The sequence below is a fragment of the Globicephala melas genome, chromosome 15 (genome assembly GCF_963455315.2).
Source record: "Globicephala melas chromosome 15, mGloMel1.2, whole genome shotgun sequence".
NCBI classification, from domain to species: domain Eukaryota; kingdom Metazoa; phylum Chordata; class Mammalia; order Artiodactyla; family Delphinidae; genus Globicephala; species Globicephala melas.
Window position 1 is genome coordinate 16106760 of NC_083328.1, and position 12465 is coordinate 16119224.

The window sequence follows — 12465 nt, forward strand, 5'->3', positions numbered from 1 at the left end:
GCGGTGGCCAGAGCGGAAGCTGGATTAGATGTAGGTGGGCAATAGGGTAAAGGTTTAAAAAATTATATCCCATGACTGATTGCCTAAGATTATGTATGAGGAGTGATCATAAGTAATGAGAGGTAAAAAAATTAAAATGAATCGACTATACTTCAATTAAAAAAAAACCTCCCTCACTCCTCGCCTCTTCCCCACCCCGCGATGCTCAGTGGAAAAGCCCCATCCCGACTTGAACGGGCTACTGCCCCCTCCACCCTCCCTGACCAGCTGCGTGTTCCTGGAGGAAGAACACCCCACCTACTGACTGATCTCATTTGAAACTCACGGCAACGAATCTTGAGAGACCTAACGGCTTCTGACTCTGCTTGTCTAGCTTGCGTGAGATCCCCTTCAACAGCTGTTCACACCCCCTCTCCTCTCCACCTCCCACACCCCTGCCCACTTTCTCTCACCTCTTTGAGAAAATAGAAGCACATGGGGCAGGAAGGCCCTTTCCAGCATCCCATGTAACAAACGACCCCATCTGGACTCTGTCCTCCCTCCTCTTCCCACTGAGGACGTGTCCTGCTGACCCCAGCTCGCCCCCTTTTCCTCAGGTCCTCAGGGTCCACTCCTCCGTCCCCACCTCCTTTCTCTCCTGCACCGTCTGCTTCTCCCTGTCTCCTGGATCGGTGTCGCCGGTATATGAACATGCTCTGCTCCCTCCCGTGGAGAACCACCTCTCTCAGCCCTACATTCCCTCCAGCTGCCACATGTCCTCCCTCACAGCCGAAGTCCTCAGTTTCCCTGCCTCACCTCTCATTATCTCCTCAGACCACTCCAATTAGCTTGTCTCCACCCCTTGCTTCATGGAAATGGCTCTGTTCGGCATCACCAGTGATGTCCTTGTTGCTAAACCCAGCAGTTAGGTCCTCTCGTTCAGCCTCTCCCACCATTCAGCACAGTTGGCCACCCCTCTTCCACCCCAGGCTCCCATGACCTAGCCTGCTGCACTTTTCTATCCACCTCCCTGGCTGTGTCTCAGTCTCCTTGGCCAGCTCTACTTTCTCTGCTCAGCCGCTAAATATGAATCACTCTGAGCCTTGTTTTTTTCCGGCCATGCCGGGCGGCTTGTGAGGTCTTAGTTCCTTGACCAAGGATTGAACTCAGGCCCTCAGCAGTGAAAGCGTGGAGTCCTAACCACTGGACTGCCGGGGAATTCCCAGAGCCTTGTTCTCTTACTCAGCTACATTCCTGGCCAGTCTCATGGCTTTATATTCAAAAATCCATTTCTCCACCCCTGATCTCACCCCTGAGCTCTAAGCTCATTTCCAATTGATGACTTGATGTCTCCACATAGATCTCCAATGGTCATTGGGCTTGGCCACATATATGACCTATTCAGGCCAATGAAATCTAAGACGGACTGACATCACCATCCTTTTTCCTTCTCCATGTTAACCAGCAATATTCAAATATTGGCCTGGGTCCCAGAGAAAAATGTCCAAGCAGAGCCACAGTTGACCTGCAATAGACATGCAGGAGGAGGGAGAAATGTTTGCTGTATGAAGTGAGATTTGGTGGGGGAGCAGAGGGGGGGTGTTACCACAGCATAATCTAGCCTATCCTGACTACATGTACCTCATAAAGTTGTGAAATCCAATAAGGTAATAGAAGCTTTTTGCATGAAGACAGGTTTTCACTGTCTCCCCAGCACTTATTGTATAGTGGGGGAGACAAGACATACCTCTGTGGTTGGAAAACAGGCCTTGCTGGAAATAGAGTGGAGTTCCAGCTCACACCGGAGCCCAATTCTCAGTCAGTCCCTTGGTACCAAATTTATCCTTGAAGTTCCCTTAAATTGCCCATTAAATACAGAATGGTGTGACCTGTGCTGAAGATCAACACAGCCTGTTTTCCTCCAGCACTGGAGCAAATGGCTTTTCTTTGGTTGAATACCAAATAAATTGATTTGTTGAAGTACGCCTTGTGCAAGAAATGTTTGTCTTTAAACAGCAAAACCACACTCTATATGGTGAGACACTGCCTACCAAATCTATCTGCTCTTCCTCCTAGTCCCACAACTAATCTCTTTCCCAACCTCCCCTGCATGTAGATGTGGCCACGTGACTTGAGTTGCAGCCAATGCAACGGGAGTGGCAGTAGCACGTGCCAATTCCCTGCCTTCCCATCAACCAGCCTTGTGCAGTCCTCCAGGTGCACCTCTGCCTGCATGAGATGAAGGCAAGCAGGGTGCTCTTGGAAGCTGTGTGTTGAAAATCACAGAACCGTAAGTCGGGAGGAGCCTGAGTCCCTGAATCTCTGCTTCAGGAGCTCCCAGTCAGGAGCTCCTGATTAGGCCTTAACATGAGTTAAAAATAACCTACCTTGGGACTTCCCTGGTGGCGCAGTGGTTAAGAATCTGCCTGGCAATGCAGGGGACACGGGTTTGAGCCCTGGTCCCGGAAGATCCCACATGCCGCGGAGCAACTAAGCCCGTGCGCCACAACTACTGAGTTTGCGCTCTACAGCCCACAAGCCACAACTACTGAGCCCGCGCACCTAGAGCCTGTGCTCTGCAACAAGAGAAGCCACCGCAACGAGAAACCCGCGCACTGCAACGAAGAGTAGCACCCCCCCCACCCCCCGCTCGCTGCAACTAGAGAAAAAGCCCACGTGCAGTAAAATAAATAAATTAAAAAAAAAAGATATTGTTACGCCAAGGCTGCACTATTGTCTCTTGACATGTCCTCCCTTGTTTCCCCTTCTGATTAGCAACTGTTTGAACCTGCCCTTTGGAACTCAGGGAAGGTCACGGAGGCTGAATGAAGCCTATTTCCTACAAACAAGAAACAGGAGATACGGAAAGGATTTGTACCTGGGAGCCCCACAGGGTCCTGCTGGGTTTCATTAGCGGACCAGCAAATATAAAAAATGAATTTTAAAATACAGAATATGTGTAGACGTGAAGAATTTATTTAGACACAGAATCAGTGAGTAGCAGTGGTTGCCTCTGGGGAGAACTGGGAGCTTAAAGTGGCAGACTTGTCATCCTTCTGTAATGTGTGCAATTTACTATTTTTACATGTGAATAACTTACCTATTATTTTGAAAGATTCCTTCAGCGCCTCCATGTGGCCCTCAGGGTGAAATCCAAAAGCCCTCCTGGGTTCCTCGGACTGCTGCAGGCTTCCACCCCACCTCTCTTCAGCTCTCCAGCCACCAACCCCCAGTGCTCCGCGTTCCAGCAAATCAATCCGCTCCCATTTGGCAACTGCTCAGGGCGCTCTCTGGCCTCCCAGCTCCCTCAGCTGAGAATCAGTCCTCTCCTCTGCATTAACCCTTCCCGCCCCAATTCCTATTACCAGTTTTCTACTTAAGACACCCAAAGCACTACAGCACATTCTAACCCTATCCCCCAACAAGCACCTCCCTAACTGCATCATCGCCTTCCTGGCTATCCTGTGGCCTCCTTTCCACTGAATCCCCTGGGCCTAGAGCAGTTGAGGCTCAATACACCTTTTTTTTTTCTTTGGCAGTGGCACACGGCTTGTGGGATTTGAGTTCCCTGACCAGGGATCAAACCTGTGCCCCCTGCAGCGCAAGCGTGGAGCCCTAACCAATGCACTGCCAGGGAAGTCCCTCAATACACATCGGATAAATTTCAGCCCTCTCAGACATGAGGCCCTCTTGGCTAAACTATTACAAGGATAAAATAAGTAATATCTGCAAAGAAGCCCCAGCACAGGGTCTGGCATATGGTAGGCTCAATGCAGTCTTAAAAAGAAAGCTGATGCCAGACAGCTTTCTGCTCAGATAGCAGGGATAGCTGTCAGGGACAGACGCCTGGAACAGTGTCTCCTATGATAAGTACCCAAAAAAGTGTTTAAGAGGGAACAGTGATTCTCAGTGTAACTGGGAAGAAGAATCAATCAGCTGGAGTTTATTAAAACTTCAGACTTCTGGGGCCATCCCTAGAATTTCCAACTCTGAAAGTCTGGCACAGGGTCCAAGAAGCTGAATTTTCAAGAAATATCCCACAGGTGGTCTAAGGACCACATTCTGAGAAACCAACCGATCTATTTGTGAGTATTTAAGCCGCTACGATATGTCAGGTCAAGGTTAATCTTCTTTGTAGGGATGGAGAAAGAACAAGAAGAGTCTGTGCCCTCGTGGAGTTTACATTTTAGTGAGGGTAGAAAATATCAGGTACACAAGTAAAGGTAGACAGCCAGTGACGGTGTCGTAAAGAAAATAAAGCAGGTGGGCGGAGGACACGGAATGCGCTTGGGTGGCAGGGAGGGGATCTCTCTGAGGTCACTGAGGAATGACAGGAAGGAGCCAGCCAGTAAACTACTGCGGCAAAAGTATCCAGATGGATCCTCATTTTCCCCCAAGCTCCCCTCGACCCAGGCCCTGGGCCAGGACTATCTCAAAGGAAACCAAGTCCAGAACAGCGATGCTCCCGCCTTTATAATCAAGGCTTTCAGAGCCAGGACAGAGATTGCAATGGGGATCTCGACAGCACCTTCTCTCTGGGCCATGGAACCCACAGGCTTCCTCTATCTAGCCAGGGGCAGAGGTCTGAACCCCTGCCTTTTGGGAAACCTGGCCCCTGCCCCACCTCCCTCACTCAAGCGTCCCTAAGGTCTCAGCCAAGCCGGATCCCAGGGCTGAGCCAGCAGGGGTGACTATGCCCGATCCTCACACAGCTCTCTTCAGGCCCCGGGAGCACTGCCCGTGTGGGTGGGGCCTCCTGAGCATCCTTCTTGATTTGAAGTCCAGGTCCCTGGAGATCACAGGGGTGGGACTGGTCCCCAGGATTACGGAGAACATGACATCACCAAAGAGGCTAATCCCCCTTCCCAGCAGGCTGGACAACACATGGGGAAGACATGTGCCTGGGACCTCCTAGGAGGGACAGGGGTGCCGCGTGGCACAGTGAGACTCCCAGGGCAGGTGGGTAGCCGGGGGCTGGAGGTTCCAGGATCACTTCTTCTTGGCACGATCTGCTGCGTCCAGGGCAGCCATGTTGCGGGCGGCTGTGATCAGGTGGATGACGCTGATGAGGGACTTGAGCAAGGCAATAGGGGCTGTGATCCAGAGGCCCATTCGGAAAAGACCTACAGAGCCAACTGTGGGAAGGGAGCAGGGGCGATACAGAGAAAACAGGATGCGGGTGAGGGAGGGGCCTTTGACTCCCCGGGCAGGCCCGACCCCCTCCCACCCTCCTGCCCAGCCCCTCATCTCCTACCTAAAGGTCCCTCGGAGAAATTGAACAGGTAGAGGAGGCAGTAGAAGAGCTCATTTCCAGCACACAGGGTAAACAGAGCGGGCTGCACAGACAGCAAAAAGGCTGCTTAAACAAGAGGGTAGGGGAGTGCCCCCGATCCCCCAACTAAGGGCCGGGGGGCCAGGAACTGTACTGGAGAAAGAGGGGTGCAGGGCGGTACAGGTAGGATGTGGGTGGGCATAGGGGGAACAGGGCAGATCAGGGAACCTGCCCAAGGCCCTTCACCCTCCCCTTCCAAACGGAGCTGTGGGCAGCACTCACCACAAGGTTACGAACCAACAGGAAGATATTTTTACCGGGCTGCCCCCTTGAAGCCCTGGGCCTTACCTGGAGGTGTTCCACCCTGGAGCCTCCAGTGTAAAGATTACACTCCTTCTCACAGCCTAAGGCCTTTTGAGAGCTGGTTCTGCACACCTCCCTGGCTTCTTCCTCCCTCCCTCTCCCCTCAAGCCACTCAGTTCCTTCTCCCTGGGCGCACCTGGGCCTCAGGCCCACTTGCTTTCTCCAGCAATTCACAGGGCTCAGCCCAGGAGCCCTTCCCACCAATCCCACCCTGGGCCCAGGGCTCAGCCCAGGACTTGCCCGTAAGCTAAGTGAATAGGGAGGGGCAGCAAATGCTCACTCTGGAGGTGTAGTAGATGCGAAGCACTGGATTTCCAGACAGGTCAATCATCTTGTGACTTTCACTGCCTCGGACCACAGAACTTGGGGAGAAAGTAGGCGGAATCCATGAGCTTTCATTACTACGAATGCCCACCTAATCCACATTTCAACCCACACAAAGTAGGTACTGGGATTGCCTCTGTTGAACAGAGGAGGGACTGGGGCACAGCTGAGGACCACTGTCTTGCCCTAAGTCACACTACCTAGCTGGGTAGCTGGGGGAAGAATCAGGATTCAAAAGCCTCATGCCCCTTCCCAAGGGATGTTAACTCTTTGGAATCCTCAGAAGGGTTTTAGGGATTACTTAATCCAACCGTAAAACAGGACTGACGCTAATTCAGAGAAGGTTTGCCCAGGGTCCTTCAACAAAGCAGAGCTAAAAAGGAGACGTCCCAAGAAGCCTGAAGACACCTCCCATATGGTCTCACCCCTCCCCACTGTAGTGTCTTCTTCAACCGGTCAACAACCCCAGAATCACTGACCTGTGGAGGTGCAGCCAGTGGCTGGCAACATCCAAGCTCATGCTGAGCTGGAAAAGAAGGGTGGCGCGAGGGTACAGCAGGGCCAGGTTGACCAGCAGACACATCGTGGAGCACCGGTCTGTCAGCATGTCCAGCATGGCCCCAAATCGGGTTCCTGAAAAATGGCAACTATTAGGTGGATGGGGGCTGTAAGGGGGCAATGCATCTGTGACAGAGGCCATATTTAGTGTATCACTCTAATGCAGAGTCTAAGAGAGAAAAGGCCCACAATCCACTGCCTGGGGAGGAAAGCAGACTGCTATCGTTGGAGTATGAAGGTCAAAAGGCAAGGGTCACCGTATCATAAAACAAGGAAGCATGGCAGTGTAGAGAAAACAGTGTAGAAGGGAGTGAGAAAGCTAGCATGGGAAGTCTTAGAAGTGGGTCTGAAGAACAGATTAAAAAAATTAATCATCTCTCCAGAAACCATCTCCCTTCCCTCTCCATCCTCCCTCTAAACATGCTTTCTGGAATCCTTATGGCTTGTGCCTGGCATATAGCAGATGCCCCCAAAACACCTGTTGAATGGATTTTTATTCAGAGAGGCCTCCAGCACTTGCACTGCCATGCTGGGTCTTGGTATCCCACACCCCTCGCTATCAATGAGTTCGTCTCCACAGCGAGCTTAAATCCCTTCTGCTACAAAATCAGGCCATTCTGTTCTGCTTTCTACAGAGATGGGAATGACAGAGCCCTCTGATTCCCGAGTACCCGCCTACCCCGAGGTCCTAAGGAAGCAGGAAAAGGGGGCAGAGGGTTGTTGGGTCTCAAGGCTGGCTGAGAAAAGGTGTTTGTCACCTTGATTAAGGGCTCGAGCAGCGTGTCCATCGAAAGCGTCCAGAAGTCCGCTGAGCAGGTAGAAGGAGGAGGCCGTGAGAGGGCAGCAGGGCATGAAGTAGAAAGAAATGATGGCGAAGACAATCCGGGCATAACCTTGGGATTGAGACGGCAGGGGGAGACAGGGCAGGATCAGGGAGCCTGCCCAAGGTCCCTAGCCCTCCCGTTCGGCCCGGAGCCGCGGGCAGCACTCACCGATGAGGTTAGGCACAAACAGGAAGATATTTTCGCCTGGCATCGCGGAGGTCCCCTGGCCGCCCTGGGCCTTATCTGGAGGTGCCAGCTCTCTCCCAGCTCCGGCGGAAGGCTCACCCTCCAGCCCGGCTCATCGGCCGCGCCCACTGCACGCAGGTCCCCGCTGCCCCTGCCAGGTCCCAGATGTTAAAGCTCTTTGCCTGCCGTAGCATGGGCCGACACAGCTGTGCGTGGGGCACAGAGGGCGCGCACACCCAGCCCTTCCCCTGAGCAGACGCTGGCCTCCGCCTGCCCCGCCGGCTCTCCTGCCTCCAGCTGCGGCCCCTGCTCCTCCAGCTGTGCTTAGCTTCCGGAACCTACTCTTCAGGGTTCGTCCTTGCAAAATTGGAGAAAGGAAGAAGAGGCTTAAGAAATGGCTGCGTCCCCTTTAAGACCTGCCCTCTTCCTTTTCCTTTTCTTCCCTCCTCCCCTTTCCATCGGTTCGTACCAAAGTAAAGAGGGAGGAGAGGGGGCAAAGAACCATCAACGCTGAGCAAAGGAAGGAACTTAAAAGGAGAGGTCAAAAGAGAAGGAGGCCTAGGTAAATGTCTCTACTTTCCTTTCTGCGGAGGATATGACTCCTGAAGACAAAGATAAGGAAAAAAGATTCCGCCCTCCCGATTCTTTGCACCCCCGAGAGGCCAGGTTATTTGGCACAGCCCACACCTTTTCTTCCCCGCCCCCTCTCTCTGGCCCCATTTGCTCTCACAGGCTCCAGGCAAAAACATGATAGCCAGAGAGGTTGGAGGGCGGCCTCGGGTGGGGTTGCTTCTCGCGTGCCCCTAGTGGTGGGAGGGTTAGGTGCCAGGCTCCACCTTGATCTTCCCAAGTTTCTCAAGGCCACTGGCGCGGGGGTCACTGCCCCCAAGGAGGGACCTAAAGGGGGTGGAGGAGAGGCCGGAGAGCGAATGCGACAAGCTGGGAAAATGCCCTCCCAGCTTTGGTTCTAGAATCCCTACTCTCCCTACGGTGCTGCTGAACCTCCGCAGACGCCAAGGTTTTTATAGCAACGGGTAGCGGCGCCGCTCCCGGTTCCCCTCTTTCCAACCTTCCTCCCCAGCTCCCAAGTCCCCCGCCCCCCGGCCCATAAAAGGGCTCCTTATAGACCTCCCCGTCTCCCCTCCTGCCGAGTAGCCCAAGATTTCGACCCATCTGCCAGGTCGGGGGCGGCAAGTGGTCTGCCTTGTCTTGGGAAAGGTCTTGGGTGGGAAGAAGGGAAGAGAGGCCCCTGCTGGGCGAAGTGAGGGGGGCGGGAGGCGGGTGTTGTGAGAGTCCCACCTCCTCCCTCACCCCCCCCCCCGGAAGACTTAAGGCAACGATTTCTTTTCTTTTTTTTTTTTCTTTTTTTCAGAGAGAGAACTGACACAGTTCTTCAAGGCCGCGGGGAATGGTGGTGTGTTGGGTTTGGGAGAAGTGGGCTGGTTTCTCAGCCTAACCTGAGCTTCCGCTGTCCCCAGGGGGATGGCATCCACTGCTACCAGGAATGTGGAGAAAAAGGGCAGCGGGCAGTCCCAAGCCACAGACTCTGCAGCCTGCTTGGGTGGAGGTCCGGTGAGCATTGGAGAGGAGTTCTTGGGGTGGGGGTGAAGTGAAGAGCTCCTAGGCTTAGGGCACTGAGACCGCCAGCCTGGAAACTCTAGCCTCAACCCTGAGCCCAGAGCCCCCAGCACTATGCCCCTGAGGTCCCCAAAGGCTGCCCTCCACTTCCAGGACCTTCCAGGACAAATTGCAAGACCCAGCCGTCCAATACCAGACTCCTTAGACCCAGAGCCCCCAGCCTGGGAGCCTCCAGACCCAGGACTCCCATGTAGGAACTCCCAGGCTGAGCCCCTCTGACTTGCCCTTTTCCAGAAGGTTTCCCATTCTGAGGAATTCCTGACACAGATCAGCGCAGAACTCACTGACGAGGCCTTGTTTGTCGCTGCCTACCACATGAATCCTGTGCCCATCAAAGAAAAACAGACACAAGACCAAGGGACTGAGATATCCAAACACGGTGAACCCCACGCCAGGACCCTTCTGTGCAGAGACCCTCCGATACCACTAGTTCCAGTCCCTGCTTCCAGTTACGCCAGCCTCCTCATTCTTGCTGGGGCGTGGCAGGCACACTCCCGCCTTTGGACGGGTTATGTGTGAGGGCCCCGGGGACTCCAGGTGGAAATGCTCTGTAGACAGTTGGGAATATGGCTTCAGGACTCGGTGGCAAGGTCTGGGCTGCTGACAGATCTGATCTAGGAGGAAGTTGGCAGCTGAAGGGTGTGCAGTTGCCCTGGTGGGGGGTGGGGTGGGGGGATGGAGGGTTGTGCAGAGTGAGAAAGACGAGGGGCGCCGAGGATGGAGCCTTGGAGAACCTCTCCAAGTCAGGGGTTGGCAGAGGAGGAGAGAGGGGTTCATGAAGATGGTAGAGAAGGAACTGACAGCAATGTTTATTTTATTTTTTTTAATGACTTTTTAAAATTTATTTATTTATTTTTGGCTGTGTTGGGTCTTCGTTGCTGCACACGGGCTTTCTCTACTTGCGGCGAGCGGGGGCTACTCTTCGTTGTGGTGTGCGGACTTCTCATTTCAGTGGCTTCTCTTGTTGCGGAGCACAGGCTCTAGGCGCGCGGGCTTCAGTAGTTGTGGCACACGGACTCAGTAGTTGCGGCTCGCAGGCTCTAGAGCAGAGGCTTAGTTGCTCCGCGGCATGTGGGATCTTCCCGGACCAGGCATCTAACCCGTGTCCCCTGCATTGGTAGGCGGTTTCTCAACCAGTGCACCACCAGGGAAGTCTCAGCAAATGTTTATTGAGTGTCTGTTATGAATAGGGAATGATGGGTAGATTTGTGGATGGATGGAAAGAGAATGGTGGGCGGATGGATAGATGGATAGGTGGGGAATGGTGGATGGATAAATAGATGGATGGGGGATAGGGGTTGGATGGATAGGTGAAGGATGGAAAGATAAAAAGACATGAACCTTGAATCTAAAGTCAAAAGACTCTTATTCTTTTCTAGGGAGCTCTGCCTAGCAACTTGACATCTGGAGGATGATCCCAACTCTGGTGCTGCTCTTGGCCTCTCGTGCCCTCTCCCCACTCTGTTCCTCTAGAACATGCACCAAAGCTCCTCTTTCACAACTCATTCAAGTTTGGTTTTGGGGCGATTCCTGGTCATGAGCAACATCACCCCTGAAGCCTCCAAAGGGTTCTGGAACCATCACACACCTCTCCACCCTCAGCTAGCAAGGACACCACCAGAAATCAAAAACTTTAATAAAGTGACAGAGATCCTTCCCTCCTCTCAGGCTGGGCAGTGCTCTCTGTGGGGTGATGTGGGAGGAGTGCCCCTCCCCCTTTTTGCCAGCTATGTGGGCATATTATTTTATTTATTTATTTCCTATTTCTTTTTTTTTTTAATCATCTTTATTGGAGTATAATTGTTTTACAATATTCCTTTTTTTTTAACATCTATTGGAGTATAATTGCTTTACAATGGGGTGTTAAGTTTCTTGGGCATATTATTGGAATGGCTTTTTTTTCTTTTTGAGTGATTTTTCTTTTTTAATTTTTTTTTTTTTCACAGCACCACGTGGCATGTGGGATCTTACTTCCCAGACCAGGGATCAAACCGGCACCCTCTGCAGTGGAAATGCGGAGTCTTAACCACTGGACCACCAGGGAATTACCCTGGAATGGCTTTTTTTTTTTTAATAAATTTATTTATTTATTTATTTATCTACTTATGGCTGCATTGGGGCTACTCTTCGTTGTGGTATGCAGGCTTCGCATTGCAGTGGCTTCTCTTGTTGTGGAGCACGGGCTCTAGGCGCACGGGCTCAGTAGTTGTGGCACGCGGGCTCTAGAGTACAGGCTCAGTAGTTGTAGTGCACGGGCTTATTGCTCCACAGCATATGGGATCTTCCTGGACCAGGGCTCGAACCCGTGTCCCCTGCATTGGCAGGTGGATTCTTAACCACTGTGCCACCAGGGAAGCCCCTGGAATGGCTTTAATTCAGGCAGGTATCAACCTATTCTCCATCAACCTGTTGGCAGAGATGAGTTCATGGGTCCAGATCCAGCCTCCCAGCCAAACTCCAGCACCTTAAGGTGCCTGTGGCATCTGAGAGGGTCCACCTTTGCTTCTGAGGAGCCCCTCCGGCCACCAGTGTCAGTGTTGAGGTCTCCCCTCCACGTTTTGGAGCCGCATGGCTATGGAACATATCATGCCTGTTACTAACCAGAAGGCAGTGCAGTAGGCTTTGTGACGTTTGCATTTAAATCCCAGTCTGGCCACTTATTGGAGCCTCGTAAGGAAGTCAGTCACATCTCCCAGCCTCTGTTTCCTTATATGAAAAATGGGAATAATTGTCCCTGTCTCACAAGGGCCTTGTGAGAGTTAAAAACATAATGCATACAAAGTGCTCATCACAATGCCTGGCACAGAATAAATGCCAAAAAAACTTAGGCTATTATCAAGGTCGGTTTGCCTCGTGTTCTAAAATCCAATCCTCTTTTGAGTGTCCTAAAAATGTTTCATTACATTTAATTATAAAATTTTAATTAAGGAAAATTCAGTTGATTTGGAGAAAGACTTTAAGACAAACAGGCTGAGGCTCCCCTGGTGACACAGTGGTTAAGAATCCGCCTGCCAATGCAGGGAACACGGGTTCTGAGCCCTGGTCTGGGAAGATCCCACATGCCGCGGAGCAACTAAGCCCGTGCGCTACAACTACTGAACCTGCACTCTAGAGCCCTTGAGCCACAACTACTGAGTCCGCGGGCCACAATTACTGAAGCCCACGCTCCTAGAGCCCATACTCTGCAACAAGAGAAGCCACTGCAATGAGAGGCCCAAGCACCTCAACGAAGAGTAGCCCCCGCTCGCCACAACTAGAGAGAGCCTGCGCGCAGCAACGAGGACCCAATGCAGGAAAAAAAAAAAAAAGACCAACAGGCTG

At 52.4% G+C, this 12465-nt stretch overlaps 1 protein-coding gene and 1 long non-coding RNA gene across 2 annotated transcripts; one reads left to right on the top strand and one right to left on the bottom strand.

The window, feature by feature from the left end:
* Nucleotides 1-4147: 4147 nt before the first annotated feature.
* Nucleotides 4148-8077, bottom strand: CDIPT (CDP-diacylglycerol--inositol 3-phosphatidyltransferase). Its single transcript, XM_030871720.3, has 6 exons — nucleotides 7489-8077; nucleotides 7255-7389; nucleotides 6418-6571; nucleotides 5895-5976; nucleotides 5234-5315; nucleotides 4148-5114 (listed from the first exon to the last, which is right to left on the bottom strand). The coding sequence occupies exons 1-6, from the start codon at nucleotides 7529-7531 to the stop codon at nucleotides 4969-4971; spliced, it is 642 nt and encodes a 213-aa protein (XP_030727580.1). The 5' UTR covers nucleotides 7532-8077; the 3' UTR covers nucleotides 4148-4968.
* Nucleotides 7452-11246, top strand: LOC115861184 (uncharacterized). Its single transcript, XR_009559079.2, has 3 exons — nucleotides 7452-8524; nucleotides 8879-9078; nucleotides 10524-11246. It is a non-coding gene; the product is annotated as an uncharacterized lncRNA (long non-coding RNA).
* The last annotated feature ends 1219 nt before the right edge of the window (nucleotides 11247-12465 follow it).

What these genes read in the sequence shown, in the direction of transcription:
- CDIPT (XM_030871720.3), bottom strand. Translation starts at nt 7,531, where the DNA reads ATGCCAGGCGAAAATATCTTCCTGTTTGTGCCTAACCTCATCG. An exon ending in CACTGGCTGCACCTCCACAG is followed by an intron (nt 5,977 to 6,417) that starts GTCAGTGATTCT and finishes TTTCTCCCCAAG; the next exon opens with TTCTGTGGTCCGAGGCAGTG. An exon ending in GCATCTACTACACCTCCAGA is followed by an intron (nt 5,316 to 5,894) that starts GTGAGCATTTGC and finishes CTGTCTGTGCAG; the next exon opens with CCCGCTCTGTTTACCCTGTG.